Source organism: Ochotona curzoniae, unplaced genomic scaffold (assembly GCF_017591425.1).
Source record: "Ochotona curzoniae isolate NIBS_2020 unplaced genomic scaffold, NIBS_Ocur_1.0 patch220, whole genome shotgun sequence".
Taxonomy (NCBI): Eukaryota; Metazoa; Chordata; class Mammalia; order Lagomorpha; family Ochotonidae; genus Ochotona; species Ochotona curzoniae.
In genome coordinates this window covers 418-14,229 of record NW_024466774.1, presented here as the reverse complement: position 1 = coordinate 14,229, position 13,812 = coordinate 418, and the positions used below count along the sequence as shown (strand labels likewise).

The 13,812-nt window shown below is 54.5% G+C and overlaps 2 protein-coding genes across 2 annotated transcripts; both read right to left on the bottom strand.

The window, feature by feature from the left end:
* Nucleotides 1–575: 575 nt before the first annotated feature.
* Nucleotides 576–4,229, bottom strand: LOC121166766 (glutathione peroxidase 2-like). Its single transcript, XM_040996047.1, has 2 exons — nt 4,008–4,229; nt 576–926 (listed from the first exon to the last, which is right to left on the bottom strand). Exons 1-2 carry the CDS (start codon nt 4,227–4,229, stop codon nt 576–578), a joined length of 573 nt encoding a protein of 190 aa, XP_040851981.1.
* Nucleotides 4,230–8,858: 4,629 nt separating this feature from the next.
* Nucleotides 8,859–13,584, bottom strand: LOC121166767 (ras-related protein Rab-15-like; the record flags this gene model as incomplete). The annotated part of the gene is made up of 5 exons (XM_040996048.1): nt 8,859–10,390; nt 10,559–10,624; nt 11,446–11,535; nt 13,064–13,141; nt 13,524–13,584. Coding segments are annotated over 5 exons (454 nt in total), but the record flags the coding sequence as incomplete, so codon positions are not given.
* Between the last annotated feature and the right edge of the window lie 228 nt (nt 13,585–13,812).

Here is a 13,812-nt window from a genome sequence, read left to right as displayed (position 1 = left end):
TTCCCAGGGCCCTCCAGGACCTTCAACCGAAGGGCAGGCTGGCTTGTCTTTTCCTTCTCTGTACTTCTTCGTCCTTCTCTCCACCCTCCATTCCCGAGAGGAGCCATAAGGCAACAAAATGGTCTGCACCTCCTGCAACTCCAATGCCAAGGCTGAGTTGACAATGCCGAGGAACCTGCTTTCCAGACAGTAATTAGGCTGTTCCTTTGATCAGAGCCAAGCCTTTGTCTGTTACAGCAGTGGGTCCCACTCCAAAGCAAGCAAGAAGACACCAAGAACCTGGTCATTTCCACACCTGTCCTTTATTGGACTCACCTGCCAGGCTGGCTCGGAGCCTTCACGCTTCTCAGACACCACCCACAAGGCTTCAGGAGGTGCCATCATTCTGTGAAGGCCCAGACCCCATCCAATAATTTAGAGCCAAGCTGAATCACCACAGAGGGTTTGAGAGAGGAAATGGAAACGGGTCAATGAGGGAGGCAGACGGGGACTGTGGTCAAGCGGAAGCTTGGGTCTTGCAGCGTCTCCCTAGGGAGGCTGCTGAGGAGCTGGGTGGAGGAGCCGCTCATCACGGCCTATATGGCAAGCTTGAGGAGGCGCTTGATGTCGGGTTCGATGTTGATGGTGGGGAAGGTGCGGCTGTAGCGCCGGAAGGGCTCTCCCTCTGGCCCAATGAGGAACTTCTCAAAGTTCCAGGCCACGTCTGAGCGGCGCACGGGGCTCCATAGGATGAACCTGGGATCGATCATGAAGGAAAATGGGTCGTCGTAAGGGTAGGGGAGTTTGTCCTTCAGGTAGGCGAAGACAGGATGCTCGTTCTGCCCGTTGACCTCGCACTTCTGGACAAGAGTGAAGGTGGGCTGGTACCCACCCCCGGGGCGGACGTACTGCAGGCTGTTGAGGATCTCCTCATTCTGACAGTTCTCCTGGGAGAGAGAAAAGACAGAAAGAGTGGGACAGGGGGGCACAGGGAGAGCGCTGCTCCCTCCTGTCCTGCCTTCGCGTGTGGTGCTGTGCGTGAGTGTGTGCACGCGAGAGTGTGTGCGTGTGTGTGAGTGTGTGGTGCTGTGCGTGAGGGTGTGTGTGAGAGTGTGTACGTGTGTGAGTGTGTGGTGCTGTGCGTGAGTGTGTATGTGTGAGAGTGTGTGCACGCGAGAGTGTGTGCATGTGTGTGAGTGTGTGGTGCAAGTTCCATTCTTCTTGGGCTTGGTCCTATTCTAGGCTTAGAGTCTTCTCTCTCACTGCTATTGCCTGATGGCTTTGCTAGGTCATTCCCAAAAATTCCTGTTGTTCCCAGCATAGCTGCCCTCGTACATCAGGAATTACCACTTTTGTGCCATTGGTTTTCCTCTCTAATCCATCGTGAGCAGCCCTGAAGATATTTCACCGAGGTTTCTAGGACTAAGTCCAGGGCGGAAGAGAAAGTGTTGTCCCCACCCCACCCACCCCCACACACGTACAGGCAGACTGACACACACACATCCCACCTTGCCCTCCCTCTGCCCTGCATTGGCCTCCCCTAGCTACTGCTTGTGTGTTGAGAGCAGCCCTTGCTCCTGCCCTGCTCAGCTCTTGGAGAAATGGGAATGGGATTTACAGCTTTTTGGCTCCTATCCTGCCATGTCCTAGGAGGGAAGCACCGCTAGGGGCAGCTTTGATGAAGGAGGACAAGCCCCCTCCCCATGGCAACCTTCTTGGCCGGTGCCATAAAAAGCAAAGCAAATGAGTGTACCTGAAATGGACAGAAGTGGACTGAACATGACAGAAGGCTTCTGGCTCTAGACCAGGTGGGGGAAGAGGGCTGTGTGAAGATGTGTGTGTTTGAGACCTTAAAGTTGGGAATATGCGCTCAGCAGTCATGTCTGAGGCTGTTGTCCAAAGAGCCTGGTGTGTGCTGTAGTCACTCTGTGCTCAGCTACAAACACTTCGCTTCCACTCAGAACCTGCTCCCCATCTTTGCTTCCTGCTGGCATCCCCATCCTGTCTCTGTTCAACACTTGCCACCCCTCCAACTCCGAGAAACCCTTGCTTTCACCTCCCTCCTCCCACCCCAACACGCATGAGTCTGAGAATCGGATAGCTCCCTCGGGGAGGTAGCTCCTGACTCTGACCTACTGGAACCAATTAGTACAGTCAGTTCCAGGCCATCACTGACATCATGAGTCCGCAACTGATCGCTATTAGCCTTCTTATCTGTTAGGGCAATAGCCGCCTGGCTCTGGGCTGCCTCCAGAAGCACGTGAAGCCTGAGTGACAGCAGAGGGCTGCACACACGCCTCGGCAGCACGCGTGGGCCTTTTCTCTCCATTCTGCCCGGGAAGCGGCTAGAATGAGACCCAAAACGGGAGGCGTGCTGGGAGCCTTTCTCTCAGCCTTCCTGGTACATCTTTCTGATCTCTTTCTTCTTGCCACGGTGTCCTGAATCTAGGATTATCATTCCTGGGCTTCTTAGAGGTTATTCTGCTGCCTGGACAGTTGAAATTCCAAATGGAATCGGAAGGAGCCCTCAAAACGAAACTTGAGAAGCGAGAGGGTGCATGACCCGGCTCCAGAGGAGGGATGCGTGTCAGAAACCTCCTCCCCACGCTCGCTCCCGCCACACTTTCCACTGGGCTCATGTAGACAAGCGAATCTTCGCTCTAATAAAGTTGCTTGTGGTTACACAGAACTTTAGGATTTCAAGTAACTTTGAACCGTCTTATCCCCAAATTGCACATGAATCTTTTCAGCTGAGTGGGTGATCTCTCGTTTGCAAAAGGAAAAGCTAAACCAGAAAGCTCAAGAGGCTTTTCTCTGCAGCACGTGGGGAGAGCAGAACTGAAGTCCAGCTGGAACGAACGTCTCCTGACGTGTGGTCAGTCCTAGTTTGGTTCCTGAACTTGCATTTCCTCCATTCATTCACCCAATGAATATTTTGCGAGGACACAAGGGAGAGAAAAGCAGCCCGGTACTGGCCCTCGTGGCAGGGAACAGGAGGGCAATAAAACAATCAAAAGACACACCCTGTATATTTAAACACATCCTTATCCCCTTTAATCGCTTTTTAAAATGCTATTTATTTATTTATTTTGGAAAGGCAGATTTACAGAGAGAAGGAGAGACAGAGATCTTTTGTCCACTGGTTCACTCCCCAAGTGGCCACAACAGTCAGAGTTGAGCTGATCTGAAGCCAGGAGCCAGGAGCCTCCTCTAGGTCTCCCATGTAGGTGCAGGGTCCCAAGGCTTTGGGCTGTCCTGGACTGCTTTCCAGGCCACAAGCAGGGAGCTGGATGGGAAGTAGCGCTGCTGGGATTAGAACTGGCGCCCATATGGGATCCTGCCGTGTTCAAGGTGAGGACTTCAGTTGCTAGGCTACCATGTTGGGCCCTCCTTTTTAGTATTTTATGTAAACTTAAAGATCTAGATTGTGGCTGGCATTGTGACACAGCAGGTTAAATCACCTCTTGGGATGCCTCTATCCCAGAATGCCTGGGTTCGAGTCCCAGCTCTGCTTCTGATGCTGCTTCCTGCTAATGCACCCCGGGAGACAGCAGGTGATGGTTCAAGTGTTTGGGTCCCTGTGGCATAGTGGGTTAAACCTCTGCCTGTGGAACTTACATCCCATATGGGAACCAATTGGAGTTCCAACTACTCTAGTTCTAGTCCAGCTCCCTTAATGGCCTGGGAAAGCAGCAATAGGTGATGCAAGTCCCTGGGACTCTGCCACCCATATGGGAGATCCAGAAGAAGCTCCAGGTTCCTGGCTTCAGACCAGCCCAGCTCCAGCCATGGCACCTATTTGAAGAATGAACCAACGATTGGAAGATTCCTTTCTCTATATCTGTCTTCCTTTGCAACTCTGCCTTCTAAATCAAAAGTAAATCCACCCTCAAAAATAAAGACCTAGAGGAACCAAGCGTACCCCATAATTTCATCCACTCCAGCGCACCCAGTCACCCATTCTCTTGCCTTAGCCCCCTGGGGCTTTATCAGGGCATCTCTGAAGATGCCACACAGGAGCCTCTCACCTGATGTCCAAACTGGTTGCAAGGAAAGCCGAGTACCACCAGGCGCCTGGGGAAGCGGCATTGCAGCTCGTTGAGCTGGGTGAAGTCCCGGCTGGTGGTGCCTCAGAGAGAGGCCACGTTCTCAATTAGCACCGCCCTGCCTCGGAACGTGTTGAAATCTACCTTCTCCCCGTCCAGGCTGATGGCGGTCAGGTCGTAGAAGGACTTGGCGATGTAGGCCATGGTGAGGCGCGAAGTGAGCCCTGGAGTGCGGCAGGGGGCAGGGAGCGGGGTCACGGGGAGCCCTCTTCAGGGTCTGTCCCAGGGGCTGGAGGAAGGAAGCGTCAGGAAGGAGCAGAGAACGGTCCTTGAGACAAGTTGCCTGGATGACTTAACAAAAAAACAGGCACCCACCTGTAAGCGCGGGGGGAACCTGGAACCAGGAGGGCGTGCTTGCTATTTATAGGCGGATCAAGGATGCTGCCCGCCCCACCCCGCCCCGCCCTGTTGGCGCCCTGGCCTGATACCTGTATGCAGATGTGAATAATTCACTACCCACTTGCAGGAAACCCGAGCCCTAAAGGTCAAACGGGGGAGGAAAACAGTGGAAGGTAGCAACAGGATTGACTCCCACTTGCCCCAGCAAGTCATTTTTCCACTTGGCAACAGACCTGCAGGGAACCCGTTTGCACAGTGCCAATCTGTGAGTGGCACGGTGAGCCAGCGGAGTCTGCTGCGTTCTGAAGGATGAGGGAGAGAATGGGAGTTCCTGTACCCCTGTCTCAGAGGTCAGCCGAGAGGGAGGCGCTGCTGCCCAACTGCCCACCAGCACAGAGAGCCACCTGCAGGAAGCCACCGCCACAATGCCCTCATCCCAAGTGAGGACCTCATCTCTCATCTGTTCCACTTCTGATTCAGCTCTCTGCTGAGTGGCCTGGGAAAGCAGTGGAAGAAAGTGCTTGGGCCCTTACAACCAGAGTCCTGGTGTTGCCTTGGCTCAGCCCTGGCCATAGCAGCTTTCTGGAGAATGAATTGGAAAATAGATCTCTCCCCCTCTCTCTCCCTCTGCTTTCTTTCTCTTCACATCCCTCTCTGTCTTTCAAATAAATAAATACATAAACAAGTGGCTCTCAGTGCACTAGCATCCACCAGGTGCAAAAGGAAGCTGTTTGTCTTGAAGCCTTGCTGTTGTATTGAACCATTCCTGTGCTACAGCCCCCACCGCCACCTCTTCCCCACCCCAAAGTCACCAGCATGTGGTCCTTGCTATGAGAAGAGGGAGGGGCTCCTGGGACAGGTGGGGGAGCTCAGACCCAATCAGCAGCACCTGTGTCCTCACACAGGCTCAGTCCTCAAGGCTTTGCAGAGGGGGCCTGTATCAGTCCTCCCCCAATGGGAGGAAGTATGCAGAAGGGGAACTGCTGGGGTCCGAGGCCCAGCCAGGCACCTGTACCATTTGCAGGACAAGCCTCAGCTCAGGACTCTCAGAGGGTGCCCACGGAAGCCCATCCCTGGCAACTAGCCCAAACCCCCAACAACTCAACACTTCACTGAAACAAAAGTCGCAGTCAGGTTTCCCCTGGCACTGGGGTTTCAGAGACAAATTCCGGTAAGCAAGTGTATATTCCTTAGGGAGCGTTGTCAACAGGTGCATTGGTTGGGAACGCTCTTCTGGAGCGAAAAATGAAGCAAGGCTGAAGGGCAGCTGCACCTGAGGGTCTGACTGGTTAGGGAGACAGAGATGTCTACCCTCTGGGGCTTGTGCCCAGTGGCTCTTACTTGTCACCGGTTCCAAGGTTTGTGTGAGTGTGTAGGAACCAGGAAGCTTCCGCTGGCTTCACCCCAAAACAGGCTTCCATGATCTGAGTGGCACTAGAATCTTTTGCCTGCGAGAAGTGCAGGGTGAAGGCTTGTTCTCCGCTGAGGCTGGTGGACTTCCTGGCGGCAGCCGGCCAGCATCCGTTCTTGGCTCCTGAATTGTAAGGACTTGGCACTGACCGATGACACGGACCTGCCAGGTTGCTCTGTGCAGTTAGAGGATTTCTCAGTGCTCAGTGGGTTCCTGGAACCTCTCTGTTTGACTATCCTTTTATAATCCCTTTAGGAAGGCCAGAGAAGTCCATGCGCTGGGGTGGGGCATAGAGGTGAGGAGGGGATGGTCCGTGGTAGACTTGTGGGGCCCTTCCCTTGCATAGAAGTGGTGAGGCTCTTAGAATGCGTTCATTCTAACTCAACCTCAAGCTGAGTGCTTTCCAGAAGCCTTCAACTTTGGACTCGTGCTGACACTGATTGCCAGGGTTTTCTGCAGGGCAATGGTTCCCTGTGCACACCGCATGGGCTCAGCAGGCTGAGCACCCAGCTGGGTGGGTTTCTCTCACAAAAATTTTTTGAAAGCAGAGCTGCCAAAGCTTTACTCTCCCGTGGTTTGCAGCCCTCAGCCCAGCAGTCATGCTTTAAGTATCCCGTACACCTGTTCCCTTATCTGTGGACCATGGATAGCTGGCCTCCCTATCTGACAGTGATTGCTGGGATCAGAGAAGATTGAGTGTCACCGGTGTTCGTTAAGACTGTGAACAGTAGATAAGATCTTCAGACAGCTACCGCCCTGTCTCGTTTAGTCCCTCCTTCTTCCTTCCATCCTCACTCCATCCTCTGCCCCATCAAGTTCTTGAGTACTTGAGGGATTTACAAAAATGCACAGAAAATGGATTATAGAATGTCTATTTTGTTTTTTTAATGATTGATTTATTTTTATTGGAAAGGCACATTTACAGAGAGGAGAGACAAAGATCTTTTGTCCACTGGTTCACTCCCCAAATGGTTGCAGTGGCAGAGCTGAGCTGATCTGAAGCTAGGAGTCAGGAGCCTTCTCCGGGTCTCCCATGTGGGCACCGGATCCCAAAACTTTGAGCCGTCCTCAATTGCTTTCCCAGGCCACAAGTAGGGAGCTGGATGGAAGTGGAGCAGCCAGGACATGAACTGGCACTCATATGGGATCCTGGTGCTTGCAAGGGGAGGATTAGTCAATTGAACCATCATGTGGGCTTAGAATGTTTATTTTATGCAAAAAGATCGAAGTCCATGCATAGCTTTCTTTTTAAATAATTTGCATGTCCCCTGAACTTTTTAAACAAAAGTGAGAGGCAGAGATGTATAGACCCAAGCAGAACAAGCTCTCCTTTCCTGGATTCTTCCCCCAAATGTCTGTAATGATTGTTGTGGAGGAGGAGGAAGGCAGGAGACAGGAACCCAAATCCAGCCTCCCACGTGGATGGCAGGGACCAATCATGTGGTTCAGCAGCACTGCCTCCCAGGGTATGTGTGAGCTCCAGAGCCAGGGTCCACTGCTGGAGCCAGGAGCTGACCCGGGCACCTGGATGTGGAACGTGGCAACCCTGGCAGTGTCTTCAGCACTAGGTCCAGGCCGCACTCCTCCGTGAACTTCTCCAAGATCTCTCATGTATACACGTTCATCTTCAGCACCAAAACCAACTTAGCTTTCCATTGCATTTCACGAAGGCCCTTTGTTCCCACAGGGCCCTGAGATCCTTGTCTGGGCCTCTTTGCCAATGAAGTAGCAATCACAAATCTTAAATGGTGATGCCTCCTTCCTCACGCCTGCAGGAGGACTACTGGGGCTCCATCCCGAACAGATACACATGTAGGCCTGACAGAGACCTTCAGTCACCAGCCCCCCCGCCATCCTCCCAGTGCTGGAACCTTCTTAGTGCAGTGCCATCCGCTGCAGGGCTGTGGGAGCCTTGAGTGGCCTCTACAGGTGGCAACCCTTAAGGCCCCCACACAGGACAGCATTGATTATAACCTGCTGTCACTTAGAAGATCTGGGGCCTCTTCTGCCAGCCTCCCTCCCTGCTCCTCTGTCACCGGCAGGCTCCAGGGCCAGACTGCTCCCAAAGACTCGTCCTGGAGCCAAACCTGTGGTTTGAAATATCCTTTATTTTGTAAACATCTGTGTTTAAAATAGATGAACCCTGCTCACAACTCCTATAAGGGGCCCAAGACATGGCACGCAAAGTTCACCCATTCCAGGGAAGATGGTAGGGGCTCGGGAGCAGGTGGCGTGCCTGGGGGGCTGGCTGAACTCTCAAGACAGCAGGTGCAGAGGTGATGGCGAAGATGCAGTCCAGGAGCCTGCTCACCAGTCTGGGCCCAGACCCCGCTCCTGGACTGGAGATTGGGGTGACACAAGGCCCACTCCCATGCCTAATAAGAACAGCTGCATCCCCCGAATGCCAACCGTCTGGTTACCAGCGGCAGCCCTCATGGAGAGGGCTCATGTGTCCACAGCATCCCTACCCAATGTTTTCATTTCCAAGAACCCTGAGGGTACAGAAAAATACAGTCCCTCTTCTTGGAGGAGGCAGAAGTTAGGAGAGAAAGACAACAGGCTCTGCCCCATCTCTGGGGAAAGCCTGCATTCCGCCCCACCCTCATCGCCCGGAGTGAGCCACACCCTTTCTGCTGCCTCCCTCAAGGAAAGGCCACGTGAGGGCAGGGTGGCATCACCCCCTGTGACACAGCAGAGGCCTGGGTACCCGGTCAGCCAGTCCTCATGGAGCGACCCCAGCTGCATGGTGCACAGCTCATTCTCCAACTCTCTCACCAGCTGCTCCTGGCCCTCTGCAATGCTTCCCTGCCCATGCCTTCTCCTGCTGCCTGTCTCCTAGCTTGACAAAGTCAGGAGGAAAGGCTGGCAAAGTGACCCCTGCCCCCTTTTCTGGAGGAGTCCCGGAGGAGGTGCCTCTCTTGCACACGTGTGTGTTCTGGGGTGTGGGTCCTTGGCTGGAGGTTGCTCTGAGCCCCAGGTGTTGTACTTGGCACCTGCCTTCATCCTTCTGCATCCTCTCACCCCTTGCTCCTTGCACCCTGGGATGGGAAAGAAGGGGCTTCTTCCAGCTACTCTCAGGTCCTGGGGGGTTTAAGAAGCTTCCAGAACATCAGACTCTGGGAGAGGAGTCCTCTTCTCTCCTTCCCCATCACTGGTAGCCACAGCCCAGTGGGCCAGCACTCAGCGAGCGGAAGAGGTGGGCACTTGGCCTTGAAGGCTAACATCACAGCACCAAGCACTTCTGCTCTGAGTGGCTCTCTCTCTCTTTCCAGAAAGTCTTTCCCTCTTCCCAGGAAAACCTTAAAACTGGGAGACTGGAATCGGTGAGAGAAGACTGGTTTGACTACATGACCTCTAACCTCTGCCAGGGAGGAAAGTCCACAGAGGGCTCTCCTAACCTGAGGAAGAGAATGATGGGGCTGGATGCCCTGTGGCCTTGCGAAAGACCCACTGTGGCCCACTCCGCCCCGCCCTTGTCACCTAGGAGCTGGTCCTCCGTTCACAGCGCACAGCTACCTGACAGTCTCCTGGGCCCAGGCCTCTCCTCATTCCTGCAGTCCCCTCGGGCTTTGGTCCATATCTATAAATTCTGGGCAGGGTTGGGGAGGAGCTATATACCTGCCACACGGGAGGTAGAGAATGGAGGTGACCCCTCGGCACCCCTCGCCATTGTGTCCTCTGAAGCACCTGCCTCCAAGCACAGTCCACGTACAGGGAGGCAGGCAGGCAGCCGAGCAAGGCGGAGCTCAGGTTGGGGAGCAGGTGGAGGTAGGATGGACGGACCCCCGGGCTTGAGGCCCAGCAGGTGGCATGTCCTCCTGATGTTGCTCCTTCTCCCCATGGCACAGCAGGGGAAGTGGGGAGGAGAGGAGGAAGAGATACCCTGAAACCTTCAGCTCCCCACAACCCTCAAAGCTAGGGGCTCACTCCAGAGCAGAGTGGTGGGTCACCTCCCAGAGCCTACGTCCATTCCCTTGGATAGGGCTAAAATGGGGTGCTGCAGCTGCAGTCACCCACAGCAGGACATGTTGTGGGGAGGGGCCTTGACCCAGAACACACAGGAGGAAAGGGGCCACAGCAAGAGGGGGGCCAGAGAGAGGGAGCAGGGAGCAGACGTGGAGGCGCTTTAAAGCAGCCCTGACCGCACCTTGGGCCCAGCCTGGGGTACTGGGGGCAATGAGATGCCCAGAGCACGAGGTCAGGTCAGAGCAGGCCTGAGGCCAGCTGGGGACGAAGTGCCGCCCATCAGGGCCAGGCAGGGGAGGAGCAGCTACTGATGCTCAACAGGGTCATCGAATGAGAGGCCGGCAGCGGGTCAGGGCCTGGCCTCCCTGGCTGCCCATAGACCTCCTGAGGGAACGGGGTGTGTGGTGTGGGGCGGCCCCAGGCATGACCCTCAGCACCAGCAGGTTTTAGAAGAGTTCGCTGAGCCATCGGGCTTGCCCTCCTCCTCCTCCGGCTCCATCAAGGCCAGTTCGTGGCTGGCCCGCGTCCGCAGCCCATCCAGCTCCTTCCTGTGCGCCTGCAGCACCAGCTCGGTCAGCCGCGTGAAGGACTGCGTGACAGAGGGTCATGGGGTTAGCCCAGTCTCTTCTGCCGACCCCTCCTGGCTGTGCCATGTCTGACCCATTAGCTCTCCCCAGCCACTTCCTCCTCACCCCACCCCTGACCTGGAGTACCACGCTGAACAAGGCCATGGCCAGCTGGCCCCCCTGACGCTCACCTCTTTAATGTTGAGGTTGGTGCAGGCACTTGTTTCATAGAAGTCCATGCCATACTCCCGTGCCAGCTGCAAGAGAGAGGGATGGTTCTGAGAAGGAGGGAGGGGTCAGGCGCCAACACACCCTCTGGCCACCACAAACAGGACATCACACAGCAGGGGGACAAAGGTACCTAGCCTTGGGGACAACGTGGCAGCTGATGAATGCTATGCAGCCTGGTAAACCCAACCTGGGGGCCCAGGCTGCTGCTCTGTGTGGACCAGCTTGGGCAAGCTGTGGCTCGCTTCTGTGAATGGGGAAGGTGGGAGGATGTCTGTGCCCCCAGGTTGTGGCTTGGCTCCTTCCTGCAGGCTGTTCTCCCATCAGGGTAGGCCTCTGCATCCATGCTTTTCTGGGACCACCTGTCTTCTTTGACAGCGGACAGGTCAGTAGGACTTCAAGTGCCAATGGGCTGCTATTGACCCAAGAGGGACAGAGCAAGTCCAGAGCCCTCGGAGGTGCAGTGTGGGGTATCCTGTTTTCTGCCTGGTCCCCGGGGGAACAGGAGCTTCCTGTGCTCTTGGGCTTGCTCTCAGCAACCCCCTTCCCTCCACCGCCCCTCACCCACACAGCCCTTCTGGGAGGTGAGGGGTAGTATGTAGTGGGGTCTGGTCGCTCTGCTTGGGCGCCCTTAAGTAAATGGAGTTGGCACCTCAAGTCCCCCCTCCTCTTCCACGGTGTTTGTTTTCCACGGAGCTGGAGTCGCTGTCCTGCGGGGCACCCAGCTCCCTCTCAGAGACACAGCACACCTGTAGGTGCCATGAGCCCTGGCCCCAGTGGGCTCCTGGGTCCCCAGTTCTCAGGGCCAGCACAGACGTGTCCCGGAAGATGCCAGATGGGCTCTGCTTACCTGCTGCCCCTGCTCTCGGCCCACCTGCCGTTTCTGCTCTTCGTCTGCCTTATTCCCGATCAGGATCTTCTGGACACCTTCCGGGGCGTACTGGGGACAGGGCAGAAAGAACTCAGCTGCAGTAAGGGCAACCCTCACACTGATCCATAGCCCGGGGACAGCATGGGCTGCTGGGATCCAGGTGCTGGGCTCTTCTGGGTACAATGCTCCTTGCTAGTGGCTCCATTTTTATGAACTTATTTACTTATTTTTAATTGCAGTTATACAGCATCTATTATAATTGAAATTAAAAGGAAACAGCCAAAAAAAGGGAAAGGAAGGGGCTGGTGTTGTGACATAGCAAGTTAATCCTCCACCTGCTGTGCCAGTGACCCATATGGGTGCCGGTTCAAGTCCCAACTGCTCCATTTCTAATCCAGCTTTCTGAAAATGTGCCTGAAAAGCAACCCAAGATGGCACAAGTCCTTGGGACCCTTCACCCACGTGGGAGACCCAGAAGCTCCTGGCTCTTAGCTTTGGACTGGCCTAGCTCTGGTTGTTGCAGTCATCTGGGGAGTGAACTAGCAAATGGAAGATTCTCTCCGTCTCTCTCTTTCTCTGTCCCTCTTTTCTGAGGTTCTGCCTTTTAAGTAAAAAATAAATGTATCTTTTAAAAATAAAAAAATTAATTAGAAAAAATTTCAGAAATAAACCATTCATAAAGTTTATATAACTTCTTTTTAAAAAAATGGATTCATTTATTTTTATTGCAAAGTCAGATATATATAGAGAGAGGAGGAGAGACAGAGAGGAAGATCTTCCATCCGATGATTCACTCCCCAAGTGACCACAACAGCCAATCTGAAGCCAGGAGCTCAGCCAGTCTGAAGCCAGGAGCCAGGAGCTCCTCAACTGCTCTCCCAGGCCACAGGCAGGGAGCTGGATGGGAAGCAGGGCTGCTGGGATTAGAACTGGCGCCCATATGGGATCCCGGTGCATTCAAGATGAGGACTTTAGCCACTAGGCCACCACGCCGGGCCTCAGTCTGTGTAACTTCTGTTACAGTATATTGTCATGTCCCTTCTGTTTTGTATTTTTTATTGTTGTTCATCCTTCACTGTAAACTTCATCACAGGTGTGGAGAATGTGTAGGAAAAACACAGGACACACACATAATGCATACATATACATACAGGGTTCAGAATCATCGTTGGGTGCATGAATGAGACCCAGACAAGGGGTTTCTACTGAACCATGACCACACCCAGGAGTGTCACAGGGGAAGCTTAGCAGAGGGGACACTGGCTAACAGTGGTGCCTCCTTGGGGTGGACAGCTGGACCCTGAGCTGGAAAGACCCTGGACTTATGCCCAGCCGTCACTCTACAGCTAAGAAGGCGAGGACCACACCCGTGACTCCCAGCTGATGTGCCAAGCAGCCTGTCCTCCCACACACACACACACACCCTTACAGCAAGCTCGGAAAGTCCCAGCCGTGGTGCCTGGTGCAGTGGTGCCCTCAGGGTCTTTCTCCAGGGCTGCAGATGGTAAGGCCTCCTGGTAGAACCCTCTCCCCAACCCATCCCACACGCCCTCATTCTGTCCTCGCCCCATCCCTGCCTGGAAGCGGCTCCTCCTACCTCGTCCACATCGCTGACCCATTTCATGATGTGTTGGTAAGACCGCTCGCTGCTGATGTCATAGACCAAAAATATACCCTGAGAGAGAGAGAGAGAGAGAAAGAGAGAGAGAGTAAGTGCTGGGGAGATGGACAGAACTGGAGGGTCTCAGGGCTGATACACCTGCTTTCTCCCTGCTTAGTCAAAGGAGGACCTCAGCATCCGGAAGCTTCCTCGTCCCTCAGGCTCCCTCAGTGGATCTCCCAGGCCCACAGCTGAGGTTGATCAGATATTTGGCCCCCAGTAGCAGTGAGAAGTTGGGGTGCGGGTAGGGAGACAGTACAGGGTCTGCCTATATCAAGTGGTCTATGAATAACTAAGGAAGGGACCATCCGTGAGAAACTGCCTTGAGGGTTCCTCTTCACGGCAAGCAGTTTTGGGGGTTGGTGACAGCTCCCCGCCTCTGTACCCCTATGCTCACCTGGGCCCTTCTGTAGTACTGCTTGGTGATGGTCTGGTATCTCTCCTGCCCCGCTGTGTCCCTGCAAGAGAAAGCCAGTCTGTCAGGGGAGCAGGGACCACAGATGGCCGCAGGCAGGGATGAGTAAAACAGTTGCAGGACAAACTGGGGAGAGGCAGAAGAGAGCTCCCTGGTGCCCTTGACCCCCTATAGGGTGCAAACACACCTGACTTTGTAAGGAGAGACCTGGCCATGAGCACTCCACACAGGACCAATACCTACCTCTAACCCAAACACCCAGCATGCTCCA